The sequence below is a fragment of the Geotrypetes seraphini genome, chromosome 6 (genome assembly GCF_902459505.1).
Source record: "Geotrypetes seraphini chromosome 6, aGeoSer1.1, whole genome shotgun sequence".
NCBI classification, from domain to species: domain Eukaryota; kingdom Metazoa; phylum Chordata; class Amphibia; order Gymnophiona; family Dermophiidae; genus Geotrypetes; species Geotrypetes seraphini.
Window position 1 is genome coordinate 146,026,075 of NC_047089.1, and position 25,542 is coordinate 146,051,616.

Below are 25,542 nucleotides of genomic sequence, written 5' to 3' on the forward strand. Positions count from 1 at the left end.
GACTTTCTTATTGAGTCTCTGAAGAAGCTCAAAATTAATCCTCCTCAGCCTACTACTCAGTGTTCTCTACTTAGAAGGATCCACTCTCAGCCTATTGCCTTTCTGTGGTATACAGATATGAAAGTTCTGATTTCTGAGCACTGTGAGAACCCTGAGAGCTCCCTTAAAGTGGCAAAAGCAATGTCCAAGCTATATCCTATGGACCGGAAGTTCCAGCAGATGCTTGCTATACCTAAAGTAGTCTCCTTGGTGGCACAGGGAGAAAGGTGTAGTGCTCAAGTATCAACAGGATCACAGGCTGGACATGTTGCTCAAAAGGCAGTTTGAGGCCTTGACTCTGAAGATTAAGGCTGTTGCAGCAGCCTCCTCTGTTGTTTGAGCATGCCGTTCTAAGTTCCGTGACCCTGGAGGAGCAACTTCAGATCTACCATTCCAGCTGTTGCTGGTGGGAATGGACTATGTGGTTGATGCTCTATATGACCTGCTTCATATAGTAGGCAAGATCTCAGCTTATTCTGTGTCTGCCTGCTGGATTTTGTGGATCAGACATTGGGCTAGGGACTCCACGTCCAAAGCCTCTCTCAGCAGGCTTCCTTTCAGGTTAATATATCATCACATAATATGACAAAGGTGAAGAACAGGAAAATAGCCTGCTTCTTCAGCCCCAGATATGAGCCCAAATGTGCAGGGATCGATGCCCTGGTACAGCATTGGCCAGCGAGCAAGCTCCTCCACATGTTCCCTCCCTGGCCTATGTTAGGCAGAGTCCTAAGAAAAGTAGCTAGTCACCTGGGACATGTAGTCCTGGTAGCTCTGGACTTGCCCCGGCACAGACCTGGTGCATCTTCAAGACGCCTTCCCCCCCCCCCCCCCGAGGCTACAGCTGCTCAGGAGACTCCTCTCTCAGGGTTCAATTGTGCTGCAAGATCCAGAGCACTTTGGTCTCTTGAGCACTCAGCCTTGAGCCGGAAGGGCTATTCAGACTTAGTGGTGTGTATGCTTCTGAGGGCCAAGAAACCTGTCATGTGTGCTGCATACACTGAGGTGTGGGATTCCTTCCAATGTTGGTGCCACAAGGAGAAACTGGACCCTGCCATGGTTTCAGTGTCAGCAGTGCTGTCTTTTCTTCAAGAAGGCTTGCACATGAGGCTGTCAGTTTCTTCTCTAAAGGTTCAAGTGGCTGGAGTTTCCTGTTTCAGAGCCAAGGGTAAAAGGTTTTCCCTTTCTTTGCACCTGCATATTATTAGATTCCTTAAGGATGCCCTGAGGCTTCGGCCTCCAGTTTACCAGCCCTGTCCTTCCTGGAACCTTCAAAGCAAACAAAGAAGGGAAAAACTTGCCACAGTAAGTGACAAACAAATAAGAAAAGACAAGCGAGATGTCATAAAACAACCAACAAAACTTTTATTGATATAAGCAAAATCCCAGTATGTTTACTTGGCAGGATAACAAAGTTAGGGTCCCGACTAGGATCCCAGTTTCAGCTAACTGGATTGCCTTCCTCAGGAGTCAAACAAGTAAACTAGTATCAGCTTTTAAACAAAAGGTATGATGTAATAACATTGGTTAAAAAGCAATGTTGGAGTTGGAGGAGCTCTGGTGGCCCCTGTTTGTGCCCTTACAAGAGGCCACACTTATAGTCTGACTATTAAGATGGTTTTTCTGGTAGCCATTACTTCTGTTAGATGTGTCTCCAAATTACAGGCTTTGTCCTGCAGGGATCCTTACCTCCATATTATGGATGCGTGAGTCTCCTTGCGAACCGTCCTCCCTTTCTTGCCAAAGGTGGTATCTGCTTTCCATATCAATCAGGAGGTTAGGCTTCTGGCTTTTCAACCCTCTGGGTCCAGAAAGAAGGATAAAGTTTTGAGGTTTCTGGATGTCTGCAGGGCTATCTTGCGATACCTGGAAGTCACGAATGATTTTCGTCTCTCAGACCATCTCTTGGTTCTGACAAATCCAGCAAAGAAGGGTAAGCTGGCTTCCAAAGCTACCTTTTCAAGATGGATTAGGTCAGCTATTTCGTCCTCCTACATTGTCTGCAGAAAGCAGCCTCCTTTTGCTCTTTGAGCGCATTCGACTAGAGGGGTTGTTTCTTCTTGAGCTGAGACTAGAACCATTCCGCTGACTGAGATGTGTCGAGCGGCAACTTGGTCGTCTCTTCAAACATTTACCAAATTTTATAGGGTAGACATGGCAACACAAGAGGACTCCTCATTTGGACCCTCTGTTTGCAGGCAGGCTTATCTTTCCCACCTGGGGTTTCGGAGCCTGCTTAGGTACATTCCTTGGTTCAGTATACCATCCCTATTGCACTGGAAAAAGAGATTAGGTTCTTAACTTGATAATATCTTTTCCAGTAAATAGGAATGGTATACTGACCCCCCCCCCGCCCATCATTAATGATACACCTGACTAGACCGTCTGCTACCTGAAGGCTGCATCTCTGAATTTTCTGCCAGTTATCGTAAATTTGAAGAAATTGTGTGTTGCATGTACATAGTTCCTTAGGGGTTTTCCACTGGGTTCCACAGTTTATTATGGCTTGTTGTTCATAAAGAATTATTAAGTTGATACCTTTCCTTTGAATGAGCTTTGTGTTGATACCTTTCCTATGAGCTTTGTGTTCTATTATGTGAGCAGATCAGAGTCTTGTTGGGGGGGGGGTGTCTCCCCATTCTCCTTCTCCTGTTCTCTTCTGTAGGGCTGTCACCAGCTTTGAAACTGACTGGGGGCAGCAGAGAGCAGGGAGAAGGAGGAGGTTCTGAAAACAGTGATCAGTACCTCCTGCAAAGGACTCAAGGGAGCGGATAGAAGACCCTTGGTTCAGCATACCATCCCTATCTACTGGAAAAGATAGTATCAAGGTAAGAACCTAACCTATTTTTGTTTTATTAGCCACCACCACCCACTGAACTGAAAGTTTCAACCTATCCTCAAAGATGGCACCTAGATTATTTTCCTGGGCGGTGACTCCTAACATGGAACCTTGCATCACATAGCTATATTTCGGGTTCTTCTTTCCCACATGCATCACTTTGTACTTGCTCACATTAATAAATCCATATTAATACTTGCTTGTCTTTAGCAAAATACTTTATCACTGGGTCTCAGGATTGGTTAATATATCATAACATAACACAAAAATGTATTTATATATCGTAATATCTTTCAGTTCAATACAGTTTACAAAAGAATAAGCTGACCATTATCAATGAATTATACAAATCAGTCATCTAACATATACCCCACCTTTTACAAAACTGTGCAAGAGGTTTTTAGCACTGGCTAGTGTGCTGAATGCTCTGCACTGCTCTGACACTCATAGGAACTCTATGACCATTGGAGCAGAGCATTCAGCATGCCAGCCGGTGCTAAAAACCTCTTGTGAGGTTTTGTAAAAAAAAGGGGGGAGGGGATAATATTTTAAAAAACATTTGCATATACAGTATGATACAGAATTTAAAGCTAACGAACAAAGAAAGCTCAGTATTCCAGTGAGTAGCCTGATAAGAAATTTGGTTAACTATAGTTTTAAGTGGTACTCACAGTTTCTTTTCCGTAGCTACACTCCTCAAAGCTTTCAGTCTTTCCATCAGTACTGACATTTTCAGTGCTGTATAAAGAACACAAAAAACCCTCTATTAAAACCTATCTATCCAACCATTACCAAAAAAAATGTTGTAATACCAACTTACACATTTTTTGGGACAATTTGATCGTGTTTCTAATTAGTACATGTGCTTAGTTATTATATGATTCTAATGATATCATTTTGATTTTCTAAAAAATCTTGAACTCCAAGGCCATATTTATCTATCTTCTGGAACAAAATTTCATCTGAAATAAGTTTCACTGGAAACTTTACATTAGTGATAACTGAGCATATACACTTTCACCATACGAATTGAATGAACTTCGATGTATTTACTGCAGCTTTGTAAGAGGGGCCCTCAGTCTCTTAACTCTCCATTTCTATGCTCCCAGGACTCTCCACTTCTAGGCTTTTTCCTCTCTTTTATACTTGTATCAAATTGATAGTCAAAGCAATTCAACTGGCCAGAAATGGCTCCTGGCTGATTATATATTATATATGGAGGAAATGCATGTGTGATATATGCTGGGATTTCTGGTGTGATGCCATAGCCTGATGGTTTGAGCAATGGACTATGCATCAAGGACCATGTTTCAATTCCCACAGTAGCTCTGTCTGACTTTAGGACTGTCACACAAACCTCACATTTACTGGTAACAATCTGAGATAGTGATCACACAGGGGACAGAGACATTTCCTATTATATCTGTGACAGATCCAAATAACTGGTGCCCTGCCCTTTACATACTGAACTTAAGAGCAGTAGTGATATTGGCTCTTACTCCCTTCCTCAACCACTATGAAAGGGTGCTAGTGTTTTTAGGATTTTTGTGTCCTGCTGAATTATGTCGCTGACATCTCTGACTCTGGGCAATATCAATTCTGCACACATTCCTCCTGCTCTGCCCTGTGATGTGCAGAGATTCTCGAAATGTAGCCCCAAGCTCAGGAAAGGAGACATGGGGCTGGGTGGGATGGGAGCAGAACAGGGTGGTGCCGGGTTTAGAATAGGGTGGGGCCAGGTATCTTCTTTTTTTTTTTTTTTAAGAGGAAATCTGGTAACTCTATGTATTGGTAATACTGTATCCATGGATTCTGGAAGGCCATCACTATTGTCAGAGATTAATGCTTCTAAGACATGTTGCTCCAGTGGTATAAGGCACTGCAATGAGGTATACTGTATATTCCACACAGATCTAGAGAGGGTATGCAGAAGTATGCAGAAGAGGACCTGCAGTGCAGGAAAAGCAGGACTACAAATTCAAACAACCTATGTTTCCAAAGCAAACAGGTATGGGGCTCTGTGTGTGGAGTCCCCTATGTATAAGGTGGGAGGAGACTCTTAATACACTGTCACACCCGGGCTCTATAAGGATATCCTGAGTCGCCGGGTAGTGGCACATTGTTCACTTCTGGCATGGTGCCTTTAGAATTAGGGTATCCTTTCAAGTTGGCCGCCACTGGCAAATGCCTGACCAAGCTTACTTCCAAGGATTTTAAAGAAAACATGGTTGTCAGAATGGCCTTGCTTTTATTCGGCCACCGGCCATAGGATCATTGTGCAATCCAGGTTTCCCTGGTAGCATGAACATAATACAAACAAAAGGAAAAAGTTCAATTTCATTCACTAAACTCAATGATCAACTCTGGGCTTGCTTGACGAATCATATAAAGTCCTTTAGCTTTCAATAAAGCTTAGCGGTGAAATAGTTGGCAAAAATAACTTTTCAATGCAGAGCTACAGAGGCGACATTCATATTCATGCCTAAGAATCAGTCTATGCTTTTCCCACAGTACACTCACTCTCCAGCTGGGCTGGACTTTCCACAAAGAAACGCAGAGGCTTAATCTCTTTTCCTAAGAGGCATGCAGGATAATCACATTACACAGTTGCTATGGCAATCAATTCCCAGCTGGGCTCTTGCACGGAGTCCTGAAACCAGGAAGCCTTAGGTTTTAACAGGTTGAAACTACTGACTAGCGTTTGGCTCAGCTGCTTACATTTCATGTGTAGAGGAGAATCCTGTCCCTCTCTTAGAGTCCAGGAAACTGTCATGTGGAGGAAACCACTGCAGTACAGGATTACATTCCTCTGTTAACCCAGCCACAGTCAGTCTTTCAATGAGAGGAACACAAAAAAAAACAGCCAGAAAAAGAAACCTTTTCATAGACTCACAGTTGGCTCAGCTTTCCATTTCCTCTGGCCAGCTCTCAACCACAGCATTATTATCTTTCGCCACCATTGGCTCTGGGGGAAGGAATTCTGGAGACAAGTTACCAGTCTGCTCCTCAGTCATCTCCCAGTCAGTGCTGTTGAACTGCCTTGCAGAGTCTGAGGCATGCTCAGCCCCGTTCTGCACTTCTTGCCTCTGCTCTTGTCCTGCTGTTTCTGCCAAGCCTCTTTCTCCTCCCCTTTGCTCTTTGACGAGCCTGGCTTTAAGCTCAGGGAAAGAACCACTGCCCCTTGGCTTCTGATGGGGGAACGGCATTCCTTCCTCAGCCTGTGCTGTTTCTCTGAGGGGAAACTGTTTGTGAGCTTTCTGCCTTACAGGCACTGAATAATAGCAAGGCAGATTCTTCTTGCCTGGCTTTGGGACTGCTTCACGTAAGTTAAAGCTTTCCTGTTCTATTTCCATTTCTCCTTCATCCCTCACAAGGTAGTCAGCTAACTTACTGTCCTGTGCACTGACCTGGTCAACCCTTCTGCACCGGGGTTTGTATACTTTCTTATACTTTCCTGTGACAAACCTCGGGAATGCAGTAGGTTTGTCACAACACTAGCAATATCAAAGCCTTGAAATGGTTTATGGTTTATTAGTCTTGTTATACCGCTCATTTATTTTACTGGTCCAAGCAGTTTACAAAATTACAATCAGTATACAACAAAATAAAAAAAACTCCATCATAGGACAGACCTAATCCATACAAACACCAAGCACACAACCCAAAAAAAAAAAAAAATAGCTGCTGTCTCAAATCTTCCCTTGAATGGGGGGGGGGGGGGTTTGAGGGAAGATTTGAGACAGCAGCTATTTTCATTTGGGGGGTGGGGGGTTCATCAGACCGGAGCAGCTGTGGGACAGTTCCAAGCAACTACACCGCTACAGATAAGTACACACTGGTTGTTCAGCATTTTAAAGAGAAGCTTGTGTGCAGTGGAATGAGACAGTGATCAGCTGTGATGGTCTCTTTAACAACTGGCTCCGTGTTTTTTCACTAGAATTTGGTTGTTGGGTTTGAGCTTTTCACATTCACTAATTTTTATATTATGTATTTAAATATTTAAAAGAAAAAGTAAAAGAAAGAGTCTTTTTTTAGATATTTCAAGTGATGAATTTTTGTTGATTTATGACTTTGATCACTTTATTATAATAGGGTTTCTCATCAGTTGTTAGTAATATATCAGCATATAACAGGCAATGAGGATAGGCAATTAGAAAAACAGAATATAGTACAGTACAGTTTTGCAACTAAGAATCATCATGTACCTAACCTGTGACACTTTTGTTTATCCATAAGACAGCAGTATTGTGCATAGAAGAGAGAGCTCTTCTTGATATGTATTCCGTCATAATGATACCTAGAAAAAGAAACAATGTTCAAGATTAATTCAAGATTAATATCTTGGCTGTAGAGAGCTATAATAAATGAAAATCTTGCCTTTGAAATTTATCTTTTATCTGCAGGGGTGAAGCCTGAGATGAAACTATTTAGATGAACTACCAAACTGGTGTGCACATCCGGGAGGGGGAGGGGTAGGTCTGGTATGATAATGAATTTTAAATATGGGGTTCATGATTGATATTTTATGTATTGGAAATTGTGATTGATTAGGGGGGAGGGGGATTAATTCTGTGATGGAAATTAATAGTATATTAAGTGTGGTATTTGAGTATAAAATTATGTATTTATTGTTACACTTATTGTAAGTTTTAAAAAAAAAATAATAAAGAATTGGAAAAAAAACAAACTGGTCTGCAGATATATCAAGTTCCAGGAGTGAGGGTCAATCCTGGATTTTTCACAATTCACTCCTGGTGCATTATGATTCTTTCAATTACTTAAGAAGTTGCCTCCGCTGGGCCGGGCCAGACCAGAGGTCCATCGCGCCCAGCAGGACAACAAATATCACAGTAGAGTAGATCTGAGCTCTAACAACAACAAAAAAGCTAGGTAATGTCTCCTTCTTAGAACAGAGTCATCTGACTCTGCTGGCCCTTAGATACACTGGGAGTGCTAGGAAGGCAATAAAATAACTTTTGGAAGGATTAAAAAAAAATAATTCATTCATTCATTCATTATATCAATATAATCACAAGCATTCACTTGTTCTGGAAATACAGAGAATAAAGAATTAACAAAACAAAGAAATTTAACAATCTCAAAGTAATACTTACCCTCTCTTCTACAAAGCCACGCGGTAACGGCTCAGAAGCCCATAGAGATTTAAAGGGCTTCGGGGCCGTTACCGTGCGGCTTTGTAGAAGAGGAGGTTAATCTCTTCCTCAGACCACTATAAAGCTGGGGGGAACTCAAAAGACAAGGAGATCAACTAGAATTATATGTATAACAATAGGCATATGCATGGCAGGTTATAACAACATCTGCAAATTTAACTTAATTATCACTGCATTTAATGGAGCAGCTTCTTAGCATCTAGAAAGGCCTTAAGCTGGTCAGGGGCAAAAAAGGTATATTTGGTCCCAGCATATTTAACAAAACATTTGCATGGGTAACTTAGTAAAAAAGAGGCCCCTAATGTCCTAACTTCTTGTCTCATGCTTAGGAATAATTTCCTACATTCTTGGGTGGATTTGGTCACGTCAGGGTAGACTCAAATTCTTTGTCCAAGGAATAAAGCTTGAGAAAAATGAAAAAAACATAAGCATTACAGAATTTAGGTCTTGTTAAAAAACAAGTGAGACAGGGAGAGTAGGACGATATTGAATTTCTAAAGATTTTTCCAGGAAATCAGATAGGTTATTAATGTCAATGGGTTGTAAATTCTCAACTTCAGGTTGATTATCCGATTTTTTTTTTCAGAAAGATATACAATTAATGGACGGTATTATTTCAGGTGGAAATGTTAATACTTCAGACAAATATATATATATATATTTTAAATTCTTTATTCATTTTTACATCTTACAACAAGTGTATCAGAAAATGTCATTTGAACTTATACAATAACACTTGATTAGCTTTCATATGCAACTTAAATTATAATATTTAACCTCCTCCCATCCCTAATAATTCAAATATCATATAATATATTATAGAATATTTCTAATACTCTAAACATTTAATATCAGATCAGAAATCCCTCCCTCCCCATCCCTCACTTTACAATTGTACCAATAAGGGAAAAATGATATTTAATCATCACAATATTCTATTAATGGACCCCCAAACCTCCTGAAATTTATTGAAATTTCCTTTTTGCATAGCTAGCGTTCTTTCCATATTATATATATGACACAGAGAGTTCCACCAGAAACTGTAGTTAAGTTTACTCAAATTTTTCCAATTAAACGTAATTTGTTGAATGGCTACTCCTGTCATAATAAGCAACAACTTATTATTTTTTGCAGAAATTTGATTTTTTTTCCTCATTGACATTCCAAATACAATAGTATCATATGATAAAGCCACCGGATTTTCTAATAAAGAATTTATTTGGCCCCATATCGATTTCCAAAAAGCCAAAATGAATGGACAATAGAATAATAAATGATCTAGAGTCCCTGCCTCAAGATGAGAATGCCAACATCTATTAGACTTAGAGCTATCTAATTTTTGTAAACGAACAGGGGTCCAGAATGCTTTATGTAACAGAATAAAACAAGTTTGTCTCATAGATGCTGACATTGTACATCTTATCCTCCAAGACCAAATCCATGGCCATTGAGATGCAGTAATTTGATGCTTTATCTCAATGCTCCAAATGTCCCTCAGACCAGTTTTCGGTTTCTTATTCATAAATCCAGATATTTATGAATAAGAATATTTTATGAATAAGAATTTATGAATAAGAATATTTATGTGCGGCCTGGTGTCCAAGGAAGTCTACCTGAAAGCATAAGAACTCCAAACTATATTGATTATTAAGATTTTTCCATTCAGGGAACCACGCCTAAATAGCCTGCTTCAGTTGCAACCATCTATAGCTTTGTGATTTATCAAGGCCAAATTTATGTTGCAATTGTGAAAAATCAAGCTGTTTACCATTAGATATAACATCATCTAAAATCTGTATACCTGCCATTATCCAATGTTTCCAGATGACTTTAAATCCGCCAATTTGAATCTTGGAGTTAAGCCATATAGTTTGATTTGTTGATTTATGTATTGGAATAGGTGTTAAATTACTCAGCAGTCTTAAGGTTTTCCATGTATCAACTAATATTCTGTTTTCTTTATATATCCTAGGCATCTTGATACTAAGAACATGGTTTAGTCTCAGAGGAAAAATAAGTCGCCACTCCAACCAGAACCAATCTGGAATATTCTCAATGGGCTTTGGGAGGACACTACCGACCGCCCCCCCCGACATTACTGATCTCCCCCCCCCCCGACAATATTGATAGCTGGCAGGAGGGTGCCCAATCCCTCCTTCCCGAAGACGCACCCCCCTCCCCGGCGCTAACAACCCCCAAACCTCCACTCCACCAAACCTGTTCTTAGATGGGTCTTGCACATCTTGAGCCGGCAGGCACGCCTCGTCGAAATGAAGCGGGCCTGCCCCTTCCCGGCCCATCCCGCTGAAGCCTAAGGCCTGATTGGCCCAGGCTCTAGAAGCCTGGACCAATCAGGCCTTAGGCATAGCGGGTCCGCCCATCCCCACTTAATCTAAGGCCTGATTGGCCAAACAGACCTTAGACTTAATCTATTGAAATTACAAACCGGTAAGCCTGACTTTAGTGGCAGGCAAGATAATGGAAACTATTGAAAATGTAATAGTGAAACAGCACCAATGACTGGCAGGACTGTAGGTGGAGGACTCCTGCAACCCAAAAATTAACCAGGCACCAACCAATTCTCTGACTAATGGCCTGTTAACTCTCCTAACTTTATCAGTTAGCAGACATTATATTGCTACTAATCAGCTAAGTAGTGGTTCCTTCAAAACTCCATCCCTGGATCACCACTAACCTACAGCAGATCACAAAGAATACAAAACCATATATTGTTGCAGACAGTGAGGGCACACCTCTCATAAAAGCCTGACATGACCACGTTTCACATCAAGGGTACTCTGTGAAACAAATTAGCAGTTATAAAAATCTGTCACATAAAAATACATACAGTAAGATAAAAACAAGCAAATCACAATGGTTTCTTCTTTTCATTTCAGTTATGGATTCATATATTTACTTGTGGTTTTATTCACTCATTAACTAATAGTTATTCAATTTAGGTTACAATTTTGAAATTTGTTAAATATCATTCTAATTTCCTGGAAGATATACTGAGCCAAATTGACAAGTTAAAAAGTGATAAATCATTATTTTCAAATCTTCTTCAAGTTTGTGTGCTTGTTGTTATGATGAAAACTTTGAATAAAAATAAAATTAAATAAAAAGAAGTGATAAATCACCTGAACCAGATGGTATACTATGCACCCCAGGATACAGAAAAAATTCAAACATGAAATTGCTGATCTGTAACCTGTCATTAAAATCATTGGTTATACCTAAAGATTGGATGGTGGACAATGTAACACCGATTTCTAAAATGGGTTCCAGGGGTGATGCAGGAAATTACAAACCGGTAAGCCTGACTTTAGTGGCAGGCAAGATAATGGAAACTATTATAAAGAATAAAATGACAATGGGACAGAGTCAGCACTGATTCAGCCAAGGGAAGTCTTGCCTCACCAATTTGATTCATTTCTTTGAAAATTTTAATAAACATGTAGATAAAGGTGAGCTGGTTGATGTAGTCATGTACCTAGATTTTATTTATTTATTTATTCACTCAATTTTATAGCCAGTTTGAGCAAAAGCTTTTGACAAAGTTCTTCATGAGAGCCTCCTGAGAAAATTAAAAAGTCATGGGATAAGAGGCAATATTCTGTTAAGAGCATAAGAACATATAATAATTGCCATACTGGGACAGACTGAAGGTCCATTAAGCCCAGTATCCTGTTTCCAACAGTGGCCAACCCAGGTCCCAAGTATCTAGCTAGATCCTAAGTAGTTGTGGACAGAAACAGAGGGTAGGATTAAATGGCCATTTTTCTCAGTGGAGGAAGGTGAATAGTGGAGTTAGGGTAATCAACTATCCCTTATTTCCTGGGAACTCCCTTATTAAAGAGCTAATGAGCTAATTTTTTTTTGGGATCCTCCTGGCTTGGTTCTGCAGCATCAGTAGACAAACACATATAGGTTAGAACTAAGAAACATGCAAATTTGTAAATATTTATTCTATATTGTGACCAGTATATCATATACAATGTAAATTAATTGTTTTGTTCAATATTGTCCATTCCGTGAACATTTGCTGGAGTGAAGCTGCACCAACTTTGTCAAACTGCCTAGGTCACAAGCTCATACTCTCTAAAAGTCTAGATGTTATCCATTAGCACCTATAGTTCGACTCCAACTGCCAACTGACTGTGCAACTCTGTAGGTCAGAGCTGCCCTAGTGCAAACTCCAGGACACAATATACAACACTGAGGGCCAGATTCTCAAAACTTAGGGCTCCTTTTACGAAATTGTGCTAGTGGTTTTAGCGTGCGCTTAGCGCACGCTACAATGCCATGTGCGCTAGATGCTAATGCCTCCATAGAGCTGGCGTTAGTATTTTCCGTGTAGTTCGGGGTTAGCGCGCGGGGCATTGTAGCGCACACTAAAAATGCTAGCGCACCATTGTAAAAGGAGCCCCTAAGGTTGCATTTAACACAGTTGCTAAACTGGTTCCACAAGGTTTAGCCTGCATGCATTGCATTGGTGGACTATCAAAACGGCTTATCGTGTTCTTTAGTGAGCTTTCTAGGAGTCTCCGACATTGCCATGCAAATGGGCTCTTCGATATTGAAGCAAGCACTCCAGAAGATTCTTCAAAATTGCCAAACCTTAGACCATGTGATGTCTTGAGCGGAGCAGGACGTGTCCACCCAGAGCAGCCTAGAGGACCCCCACAGAATCCCTGATCATCCTTTATGATTTTGGAGTTTTTCAACACCCTAGCAGTGTGCGTTTTGAACCTATGGACAGATGTATCATCAAATCTCTGGAATTGATGGCATCTAGACTCTACAAAAAGCAGCGGTCCCAGCATAGACTATTGGGGAACCCCACTATTTAGTCTTAGCCAAAATACACCAAAAATTAGCACCAGCTAAAAATCAATTAGATAGATGGAAGGGAGCCTCAGAGTCCTTTAAATCAGGTAAAAAATTACCAAGATTCCAGATAAAACAAAATCTCAATCATTGGCTCTACCTTCTAGGTATAGGGAACAATTGTAAGTTTTTAAATTGTTTTAAAACATTTTTTTGAACTTTTTCTAATCAATTTTAAGATATATTTTTTTGTTTTTATATTTTATAAACAGATAGTGCTGTAACTTTCAAAATGCACTTATCTTAATCTGGATGAATCAACGATACTGCATTGTGAAACCCAATTGTACATTGCCATGTTCTGCATGTCAGTGATTAGTGGTACAGAAGTCCTGTAAACTAATAAAATGGGCCCTCAAAAATATTACCGAATCCAAATAAGTACTACTACTACTATTTATCATTTCTATAACAATGAAAGGCAGCACTGTATATTTGAACATTCAGTCGGAAGACCCTGCTCAGAAGAACTTACAATCTAATTTGGACATACATACAGGACAACTCAGGGTAGGGGAGTTTCTGGTAGAAGGAATGATACAATGGGCAGAGTTAAGACCTGAAGTGAGCAGAGTTAAGAATTGAAAACAACTTCAAAAAAGTGGGCTTTTAGCTTGGATTTGAATACCGCAAGAGACAGAGCATGACGTATGGCAACGTGTTCCAGGCTTATGGCGCGGGAAGAAAGAAGGGACAGAGTCTGGAATTCGTGGTAGAGAAGAAGGGTGAAGATAAGAGGGACTTACCCGATGAATGGAGTTCACCAGGGGAAGGGGGGGGGGAGAATAGGGGGAGAGAAGTGAGGAGAGATATTGAGTGGCTACAGAGTGAGTGCACTTGTAAGTCAGTAAGAGGAGTTTGAACTGTATTCGGAAATGGATGGGGAGCCAATGAAGTGACTTGAGAAGAGGGATAATGTGAGTGTGGCAGCTCTCATGGAATATGAATTGTACAGCAGCATTTTGAATGGAGTTAAGGGGAGAAAGACTATTGAGCAGAAGACCTGAGAGAAGTATGTTGCAATAGTCTAAGCGAGAGGTGATGAGAGCGTGGATAAGGGTTTTGGTAGTGTGCTTGGAGAGGTCATATTTTAGTAATATTATAGAGGAGGAAGCCTGACATTCATTTTGACCTCTTTTTAGGTCTCTATATTTCTTGAAATGCACCACAGAAATTTAGGACTACTGGAACATAATAATGAGGTCTCCTTTCAATTCATATTTTATTGCTCTTTAATTTTTTTTTCTATATATTTTATTATATTACATTTTTTGTCAAACAAGGAAGCAGAACATTATCAAACTATGTATGAGCCTCATAATATAAAACAAGGACAAGAGATTATCATGTACATGCTTTGCAGTCTGGGAGTAACCCTGGTTGCAATTATTAATTTAAATAATTGAAAAAAAACCCCTCAAATACAGTACCTTGCACTTCCCCTTGTACCAAGCCTTCTGGTCCCAAGATCTGGGAAAACGAAACGTACAAGCTAAAAATAAAATGCAGACAAAAACTTTAATAGAACTGATAGTGAAAGAAAGAAAACTGATAGTGAAGTAGAAGAAAATAATTTATATCAAAATAACAATGCATTCTTTCACAAACATTGTTTAATATATGAAAATATAGCCTTAAATACTCCCTGCTGAGAACCAAACAGTTTCAGCTGTAAACACCATCCACCCATTAAGGATTTCTCAAGGGTAATGTCAGAATGCTTCTATAGATCTATAAATAGAATTTAGAGAGATTCATAGATTACAGAAAGGACAATGGAAATCAGGATGATAATGATCTGATTAATTTTAGCAATCATCATTTTCATTTTTTAGGATTATTACCATGATCTTTTATCTAGACTTCCTAAATCCTACCTGTGATAAATTAAATCTAGATAAAAGGCAGGATTACAACTGCAATCATTGGGCCCGATCTTTAGGCAGAGGTATTTTGCTGACTGCTGCTGGTATATCCAGAAATTCAATGCTAGTGTTCTAGCATTGAATTTTGAGGTATGCACTCAAAGCTGGTGAAAACTACAAGTACTGCAAGCTGCCACTAGAGGTCAGGCAGCCATTTTCAGGAGACAGCCACAAAGGGCCCCTCACCGCGTCATAGGTCGCATCGGCGCCCGGGCTCCCCTTTAAGAAGAAGGGAAGCCAGGGCACCAGGCAGACCTCGGCGGTTTCTGCCTTTACTCTTCCGTTTCTGTTTTTGTTTTTTCTTTGCAGGGCAGGAGAGGCAGGAGAGGAAGCCAGAGCAGGCAGGAGGACCGGCGAGAGATAGCTCCGCCCCCTCACCGCATCATAGGTCGCATCGGCGCCCGGGCTCCCCTTTAAGAAGAAGGGAGCCAACGGCGCCAAGCCGTTCGGCGCGCGGCGAAGGCGAGCGGCAAAGGCGCTCGCCTTAGCGAGAGCGCCTTTGCGAAGGAGCCTTGCGAGGGAACCAGAACCAAGTAATCTACTTTCTTTCTCTTTTCTCTCTCTCTTACCACAGCAGGAGCAAACCAGCACCTCAAGAGAGCGATGGAGGACCCAGGATCCCAGAGGTACTTTCCGGTATACTGCACAGAGTGTAATATGTACGACTACCTCCCCTTGGGAAGGCGGGAGTACATATGCAGTCGGTGTCAGGAACTGGAAAGCCTGAGGATGGAGGTCGGCAGATTGAGGGTCAGGGTCCAGGAACTGGAGGGACTGAAGGAACTGCGCAACACGGAGGAAACGAGCTGGTCAACCAAGGACACAGACGGAGAAGGCCCCATTGTGGACCAGGTGAGGGACCTCGAGAGATTCATCGAGGAGGCCTATAGGAGGAAGGTGGAGGAACAGGACCAGCAGCTGCACAGACGGATGTCGGCAGACGAGACCCAGGATCCACAAGGCGACTCCGGGGAAGGACCTAGCGGAGGAACCGCGCAAGAGGAGGAGACCGTTACTCACTGGGACCCCGAGGGAGAGACACCGCACTACACCGAGGACACGGACCTGAGACAGAGGAGGTTGCTGAGGAAAGGGAAGTCTGCTATTGTAGTGGGAGACTCGATCTTGAGAGAGGTTGACAGTCACGTAGCTGGAGGAAGGGAGGACCGGCTGGTGACTTGTCTCCCAGGGGCCAAGACACGAGACGTCACTGATAGGATCGAGAGGATCCTGGATGGAGCAGAGACAGAGGAGACTGCAGTGATAATCCACGTCGGAACAAATGATGTAAGTCGGAGGAACTTCAGAATGGCCACACTGACTGACCAGTTCAGGGTCCTGGGACGAAAGCTGAAGCGGAGTACCCGGAGGATAGCATTCTCAGAGATCCTGCCTGTACCGAGAGCAGATGCAAAGAGGCAGGCAGACCTCCAGGCTGTGAATGCATGGTTGAGGAGATGGTGCCAGGAGGAGGGCTTTCACTTTGTGAGGAACTGGACGTCGTTCTGGGGAAAGAGTAAGCTCTACCGGCGGGACGGCCTGCACCTGAGCACAGCAGGAACTAGGCTACTGGCAGCCAATGTGAGGAAGGAGATCGAGAGGGCTTTAAACTGAGGAGAGGGGGAAAGCCGACAGCTGATCTGAGGTTGACGCTTCGGACAACAGTATCCAGAACAGATGCTGAACGGGCTGACTGCAAGGAGGAAGTAAAGAGACCGGCGGATCTTATGATCAGACAGCGAGGGAAACATCAGGTAAAGGGAGCTTGCTGGGAGGAGACTAAGGGGCATGGAGACACAAGGGGACTGGGTGGCACGAGGGCTGAAGCTGAGGGCAATATAGGGGTGCCACAAGGCGAAGGGGATCAGACGGAGGCTCAAGGGATGATAGCCCAGGAGGGGGCCGATAGGGCTAGAAAACCCAGAGGAAAAGCGGGGAAGTGGGGTGGAGGGAATGTGGGGAAACCGAAAGCTACGAGGGTAAAGGCTGAGGGCAAAGCTACGAGGGTAAAGGCTGAGAGCAAAGCAGAAGCACAGGGAACAGGAGAACTGACCGAAGTTCAAGGGGAGGCGGCCCAGGTAAATACAGAGGTGGAGGAAAGACGACGGGACCTGCGGTGCTTGTACGCAAATGCAAGAAGCCTCATGGCCAAGATGGGTGAACTAGAGGTTGTGGCCAAGGGGGAAGACCTGGATATAATTGGAATTACAGAAACATGGTGGACAGAGGAGAATCAATGGGATGTGGCACTGCCGGGGTACAAGCTCTACAGGAGGGACAGGACACACAAGAAGGGGGGAGGCATAGCAATATATATAAAGGACTCTATCTACTCGGTCGGGATGGATATGGCAAAGAAGGCAGAGGGGCTGGAATCGCTATGGGTCAAATTGCCGGGAAACAAGGGTGCAGTCATAAAACTGGGGCTATACTATCGCCCACCTGGTACACCGGAAGGAGTCGGACACGACTTGGAAGCTGAACTGAGACAAGAATGCAGGACTGGAAGTGTAACAGTGATGGGGGACTTCAACTATCCGGGGATTGACTGGAGTATGGGTCACTCCAACTGCACTAGGGAAACAGGATTTGTAGAAGCTGTGAGGGACTGCTTCATGGAGCAACTAGTCAGGGAACCGACGCGAGGGAATGCTACTCTTGACCTCATCCTAAACGGATTAGGGGGGCCTGCAAGAGGGGTAGAAGTGGGAGGACCACTAGGCAACAGTGACCACAACGCGATCAGATTCACAATAGAAAGGGGGACACCCACAGGAAGGAGGACCGCAACGACTGCGCTCAATTTCAGGAAAGGGAACTATGTTGCTATGAGGGAAATGGTGGGGAGGAAGCTCAGAAACATCCTTAGGATGGAGACTGTAGGAAGCGCCTGGACCCTATTCAGGGACACCCTGCAGGAAGCACAAAGAAAGTACGTCCCCAGTTTCAGAAAAGGCGGCAAGAACAAGCGGTCAAAGGACCCGGTTTGGATCTCAACAGAAGTAAAGAGGGCAATAAATGACAAAAAAGTATCCTTCCGGCGATGGAAAAAGGACCCAACGGAGGAAAATCACCTGGCGCACAGGAAATGCCAAAAGGAATGCCACCGAGAGGTTAGAAAAGCAAAAGGGAAATATGAAGAAGGGCTGGCCAGGGAGGCGAAAAACTTCAAGGCATTCTTCAGTTACGTAAAGGGGAAGCGACCAGCAAGAGAGGAGGTGGGGCCGTTGGACGATGGGGATAGGAAGGGAGTGATTAAGGAGGATAAACAGGTAGCTGAGAGGTTGAACACATTCTTCTCGTCGGTTTTCACGAGAGAAGACACATCTAATATACCGGACTCAGAGGAACTCATGAGCGGGGAACAGGCTGAAAAATTGGAACACATAGAGGTAAGTAAGGAGGATGTCCTCAAACAGATAGACAGGTTAAAATGCGGCAAATCGCCGGGCCCGGACGGGATCCACCCAAGGGTTCTGAAGGAACTAAGACAAGAAATAGCGGGCACAATCCAGCATGTTTGCAACCTATCCTTGAAAACTGGAGAGGTACCAGAGGACTGGAAATTGGCGAATGTCACACCTATCTTCAAGAAGGGATCGAGGGGTGACCCCGGGAACTACAGGCCGGTGAGCCTGACTTCAATTACAGGGAAGATGGTGGAAGCTATGATCAAGGACAGTATTTGCGAGCACATCGAGAGAAATGGCCTACTGAGAACAAGCCAGCATGGATTCTGTAAGGGAAGGTCATGCTTAACGAACCTTCTGTACTTCTTCGAGGGAATAAGCAGTCGGGTGGACAATGGGGAACCTATAGACATCATTTACCTCGATTTTCAAAAGGCTTTCGACAAGGTGCCACACGAAAGGCTGCTTAGGAAGCTGTGGAACCACGGGGTGGGAGGGGATGTGCACAGATGGATCGAGCACTGGTTGTCGGGTAGACTGCAGAGGGTCGGAGTGAAGGGCCAATATTCTGACTGGCGGGGAGTCACGAGCGGTGTGCCACAGGGATCGGTGCTGGGGCCGTTACTCTTCAACATATTTATCAATGACCTGGAAAAGGAGGCAAAGTGCGAGGTTATAAAATTTGCAGACGATACCAAACTGTGCGGTAGAGTTAGGTCCAGGGAGGAGTGTGAGGACCTGCAAAGGGACCTGGACAAGCTGGAAGACTGGGCAAACAAATGGCAAATGCGCTTTAACGTGGAAAAATGCAAGGTCATGCATATAGGGAAAAAGAACCCGTTGTTCAACTACAAATTGGGGGGGGCATTGTTGGGAGACAGCAGACTTGAGAGAGACTTGGGTGTGCTGGTGGATGCATCACTGAAGCCATCTGCACAGTGCGCAGCAGCCTCGAAAAAAGCCAACAGGATGCTGGGCATCATAAAGAGGGGCATAACAACCAGGACGCGGGAAGTCATCATGCCATTGTATCGAGCGATGGTGCGTCCACATCTGGAATACTGCGTTCAGTATTGGTCGCCGCACCTCAAGAAGGACATGGCGGTACTTGAGAGAGTCCAAAGGAGAGCAACGAAACTGGTAAAGGGGCTGGAACACTGCCCATACGCCGAGAGATTAGATAGGCTGGGGCTCTTCTCTCTGGAAAAAAGGAGGCTCAGGGGAGATATGATAGAGACCTTCAAGATCATGAGGGGCATAGAGAGGGTGGATAGGGACAGATTCTTCAGACTGAAGGGGACAACAAGTACAAGGGGGCATTCGGAGAAACTGAAGGGAGATAGGTTCAAAACAAATGCAAGGAAGTTTTTTTTCACCCAAAGGGTCGTGGACACATGGAATGCGCTACCGGAGGAAGTGATCAGGCAGAGTACGGTACAGGGATTCAAACAGGGATTGGACGGATTCCTGAGGGATAAAGGGATCGTGGGATACTGAGAGAGATGCTGGGATGTAACACAGGCATAGAAAGCTAACCAGGTAATAAGTATAGTAACCCAACAGGTCGTGCATGTGCAAGACCGGAGGGTTAGGACTACGATGGGAAGATAGGACTTAAATGAGAAAACAAGGTGGCAAGGGAGTCCCTTCTGGTGATGCAGACAGGTCGTGACCTGTTTGGGCCGCCGCGGGAGCGGACTGCCGGGCAGGATGGACCTATGGTCTGACCCGGCGGAGGCACTGCTTATGTTCTTATGAGTGAACGGGCTTTATTCCTGCTCCTATCGCTCCCATTAGGACCACCAAGAATACTGGTAGACCCAGGAAGAACCTACCTACATCATGAGGGAGGGGTAGGAAAGAAGGGGGCCTTTTGGAGGGCCAAGAAGGAGATTGGCTGGGATTTGCATAAGCTCTGGTGGTTATCCCCACCAAATTTAGCCCCAAATGTTCTGTGTGCTCAGTGTTAGAGTTGTTGCATGGACATGGCCCAGCACTGACTATACTATATAACACGATTTTTATTCCTAGGCAGTAAGTGTAATTTCTTAATTGCTCATGCCTCAAAAGTATAGAAAATGTTTGTTATTTCCATAAAACTTTGATTATGGGATCAAGATAGTCAAATTTTGCAATTTACATATTTAAAACATGAAAATGCCAAATTTTCACCTTTTCATTCTTATAAAGTCATAAAAAGCAACATATGAATCACAATTAACATATATTTATATTAAAGTTATACAAAAATGACCACAGAAGAATTAGAAGTGAGGTTTTTGAGATTTGTGAGTCACTTTCACAAATCAGCCCCCGGATGTAGTCTCCCTACATGTTCTCATTACCTTGGCTCCAGCATTCGAAGTCCAGTATATCCTAGTACAGGGGTAGGCAATTTTGGTCCTCGAGAGCCACAGGTAGGCCAGATTTTCTGAATATCCACAATGAATAGTGTGACAGGGCCGGTACCTGTATTCTCCAGAACCCGGTCCCTGCTCACCCGAGCGCAACTCCGGCGTGCTTCCGATGAAGGAAGGAAGTCCTGTTGGTATATCTTTACTTGTCAGGAATCAAAATATAAAAATAAAACAAATCAGCTTTACTTGTTCAAAGTCACTTTATTCAGTGAACCGATGATGGGAGCAACGTCTCCCTTAAGCATTCAAAGAAAAATCAAAGTCCAAGTAGAATGCTTTAAACAAATATCAAAAATAAAGTATTGAGTGGACCCACCGGAATGGGTTTACCACTGCTACCTTCAATCAGGCAATTCAGGTAAGTAACAGTTCAGTATTGCAATCACTAACAGAACTCTAGAGGGGTTGTCTTTACCTTTAAGAAGGCAAAGGAACCTTTTTTCCCCGCACACAAGTTCTGGGCCTCCAAGCTCAGCAAGTCTTAAAGCTTGGCTGTAACCAACAGAGAAGCTGTTGGTGGGGGAGGGGAGTAAAGGAATTCACTTATCACTTTTCTGATACTTCAGAATGCCAATAATGGCCCCACTATCCCGACCTGGATCTTAAGTGAATTCTCCCCAAAATCACAACATTTACTTCCCTCACATTCACATACATGAGTCCCCAATTCAGGCCAATTGAATTAACTAAAAAAAAAACGTGTTTTTTTTTTTTTCTTAGCACAAGTCTATGCAGTTTCCCACACACAGCACTACTGCACAGCAATACTCTTATCAACAGAAAAAAGCTACTGCCTGCACAAACCTCCAGACCTGCCACTTATCCTCACTCCAGGAGCATGTCTTCAGGCAGTCCAAGGTTTTCTCCACAATCCATGGGTTCAGGCAGAGCTGGCTGGTTGGCAACAGGGTCAGTGTCAGCTTCCTGCATTATCACATCCTCACAGTCAGGAACATAATCAGGAGAGACCCTTCCCTGAGCTGGCTCAGGGCCAACTAACTTTCCTCTCCTCAGAGCAGCCTCTATATTGTTCAACCGGACACACCCTGCTCTCTGAGGGGGAGGAGTTACCTGCACTGTTTGCTTAGCTTGTCTTGGGTTTTTCCTTATGAGTCTCAGCTGAGAGTGAACAGGAGGAGGGAGGTTCCTCTGGAGCTCTTCTGAGCTGTTCTGCTCCCCTTCCTCTACTCCCTGCAGTTCAGCCTGCTTTAAGTTAAAGGGAAATACACATTTTTCCCTGGGACTAGTCACAATCCTATCCCCGTGGTTAGCTCGCTGTATGACTGGATAGGGTTTAGTCACCGGCAGCTCTGGCATGAGCGGAGCCACAGGGGACGGATTGTGACAATAGGTATGAGATGGATTTGCATGCACTGCCTCCTTGAGATGCAAATCTATCTCATGCATATTTATTGTGGATATCCTGAAAACCTGACCTGCCTGTGGCTCTCGAGGACCGGAATTGCCTACCCCTGTCCTAGTAAAAGCGCTCACCTTGCTCATCTGAGTATTTTCTCATGTTCTCCTTGAATGTCTCAAGATGAGCATCAAGGACATGGACTATGAGAGACATCCTACAGCCCATTTTACTGTTACTCTTCACCAGATTCTCAACCAACTCCACTTAGTTTTCAGCCTTGTGATTGCCCCAAACCACTGCAACATAGCTGTTCCAAACTGTGTTTTCCTTCCTAGTTAGCTATTTGGGAAATTCCTTGCACTCCAGGATCTTCTTTATCGGTTGTCTGACAAAGACACTAGCTTTGACCTTTGCCTCAGACAGAGTAGGGAAGATGTCTTAAAGGCTGCCAACTCCTTATCTAGAGCTCTGATAAATTATTTATTAGACTCATTATGATGCGGAGTGGTGACATCAGCACCTTCTGGGGGTTCACCAGTGGGTTACCATTTGATGTTGTTTCTCCCTACAGAAAATTTGGTTTGCTGAAGCCAGTCCCACTTTTGGCAGTATGCCTTTGTGTCCTTGCTGTCCCAAAGGCAGAGATAGCAGGGAAACATGGCAAAACCACCTTGGAGACCCATTAGGAATGCCACCATTTTGACACGCAGCTCCTGACTGGTAAGGCCCGACTTTAGTGCAGGAAGAGGCGGTCGGAGCATACAGCGAGTGATTTCCTTCTCTCGCTGGTGCTCCGGCTGCTCTCTCCTGCCTCTCCCGTCTCCCCCACGAAAAACCTTATTCGCGGTTTTTCAAGATTCGCGTGGGTTCCTGGAACGGAACCCCCACAAATTTCAGGGGAGTACTGTATACAAATATCAATCAGAATACTAAAACATCAGTTTACAAATTTGTCCTGGTCACAGAAACAAAGTTTGAAGAGAATGATAGTTATTTTCTATACTTTTGTGGTATAGGCAATCAAGAGAGAACACTTATTACCCAGGAATAGCAAAAATAAAATATTATATAGTGCTATCTGAGGCTAATCTAGTTGGTGGTGATTAGTGTCTTGTTTTATGAATAGCTGTCTTTCAATTAGCCAAATGAAGACATTTCCTTGGTTGAAAGGGAAAGGGATTGGAACTTATATACCACCTTTTTGTAGTTTTACAACCATATTTAAAATGGTTTACCTACAGGTACTTCAAGCATTTTCCCTATCTGTCCCAGTGGGGTCAAATTCTATCTAATGTACCTGGGGCAATGGAGGATAAAGGGACTTGACCAGGGTCACAAGGAGCAGTGCAGGAAATATTGTGCAGGTGGAAGAAAGAATGGATTCAACTTAATATCTTGTATTATAAAAATTATACTGTATATGTAGATATGATTCTTACTATACAAAAACCTACAAAAATTATTCACTTTATAGGCCATACCCCATAAAATTGAGCATAAAGATTCACAAAAACATTTACAGAAGGTAAAAATGATACAAAACATAAATGTCATTACAGTCAAACCTCGGTTTACGAGTGCACCGGTTTGCGAGTGTTTTGCAAGACGAGCAAAACATTCTCGCAAATCGTGACTTGCAAACCAAGCATTAACTCGATTTGCGAGTCCCCCCGCCCGCTAACTGGCATCGCTCCCACCTGCAAACACTGCCCCCTGCGAACCGGCATCACCCCCCTCATGAACACCTGCCCCCCATGTGAACTGGTATCCCCATCTGCCCAAACTGAAAGCTTACCCCCCAATGTGGCACCGGCACGCAGCACCAACCCACAGGAGGTGCTGGTGCCAGTGCCTGAAGATCGTGCCTATCCTCCAACCGGGCCTTGAGCATCTGCGCATGCTCAAGGCCTTCTGGCTCCCGCCTCTCTCTGAGATTCTTGGAGAGAATGAGAGCCAGAAGGCCTTGAGCATGCGCAGATGCTCAAGACCCAGTCGGAGGAGAGGCACGATCTTCGAGCACTGGCACCTCCTATGGGTTGGTGCTGTGTGCCAGTGCCACATTGGGAGGTAAGCTTTCAGTTTGGGTTGGCGGGCAGGGGATGCCAGTTTGCGCGGGAAGGGTAGCGGGCGTTTGCGAGGGGGGGGGCAATGCCGGTTGGCGGAGGGGCAGTGTTTATGGGCGGGGGGCCATGCCAGAGATGTGGAAGCACACTAGTGGCCTCGGGGGTGAGGGGGTCTTTTGGGTATATGATGGGGTGGGGTGGAGCAGTGCTGGTGGCTGGGGGTGGGGGGGATGGGAGGTGGAACGAATCAAGCGAATTTCCCTTACTTTCTATGGGGAAACTCGCTTTGATATACGAGTAAATTGGTTTACGAGTATGCTTCTGGAATGAATTATGCTTGTAAACCAAGGTTCCACTGTACTTCACTTATCTTTTGCGTACTACATTTTTCTTGAGGTCACCATTCAGGTCTTGCATAGGTGCCTAAAACTGGCTAAAGAATGACACGGGGGAAAAAAACTGTCCCTGTCACCGCCCCATCCCACCATCCTCTGCATCGCCCCGTCACCGCCGTTCCCTTCACCGCCCCGTCACCATCACTGCCGTCCCTTTCACCGCCCCTGCCATCCCATTCACCGCCCCGTCACCGTCCCTGCAGCATCCATATAAGCCTCAGTAACTTACAAGTGATTTAACGAGGCAGGAGCCCCTCCTATGCGATTAAACTGCTTTAAATATTAGGTGATATGTTCCTGTTTCCTTGTTCTTACCTTTCTAACCACCCCTTCTCACCTTATTACTTTTATTTATTTTTGTAACTAGATTTTTGTTAGGGATCTTTCTGGTAAAGGTAAGAGTTCACCTTTAGAGGTTGCAACACAAAAATACTCCATTAACTGCAATGTCTGGAATTAGGTTTCTGTAGTGTGAAAAGCAATAGCTGTGAAATCAGCGTATGGCATCATACTCATTCCACTTAAACAATATGTCACACCTAGAGAAGCTTGTTCCAATACAAAATAATTTTACTAACAAAAAATGAGCAAGATAGAAGAGTCTAAAAACCCCCCACAAGCAAACCAATCTGAAGTACCCACATTTTCTATTTTCACATATACACAATTTTTACATAGAAAAAGAACAGCATATTCATTGTGGCTCCAATTTTCAAGCTTCTAGAGTGCCATAGCAGGAAACACAAACCTCTTAATGTTCCCATTAGGGATTTTCTCCCTTACCCCGATCTATGAAAGGTCCAGCAGCCCACACCCTCCCTCCACCTCACCTTATATTCCGAGTTTGCCGGCTTTCTTTTTCTCGAGCTGCACGCGTTCAAAAAGCCATGCACACGTGGCTGCGCGAGTCAATCAAACTTCTCCTCTCCTGCAACTTCTTGTTTCCGGTTGCGTCAAAGGAGAAGATTGATTGACTCACACAGCCACGCGTGCACGGCTTTTTGAATGCGTGCGGCTCAGGGAAAAAGGA

General features: G+C 43.8%; 1 protein-coding gene across 4 annotated transcripts in view; it reads right to left on the minus strand.

The window, feature by feature from the left end:
* The window catches only part of RFX8 (RFX family member 8, lacking RFX DNA binding domain), a 169,325-nt gene that overhangs the window by 78,484 nt on the left and 65,299 nt on the right, over window positions 1–25,542 (minus strand). For all 4 annotated transcript variants that reach the window (XM_033947736.1, XM_033947735.1, XM_033947734.1 and 1 more), the window contains 3 exons: window positions 14,373–14,434; window positions 7,089–7,175; window positions 3,550–3,616 (listed from right to left, as the gene is read on the minus strand). In XM_033947736.1, coding sequence (XP_033803627.1) covers window positions 3,550–3,616; window positions 7,089–7,175; window positions 14,373–14,434 — 216 coding nt within the window. The remainder of the gene's footprint in view (window positions 1–3,549; window positions 3,617–7,088; window positions 7,176–14,372; window positions 14,435–25,542) is intronic.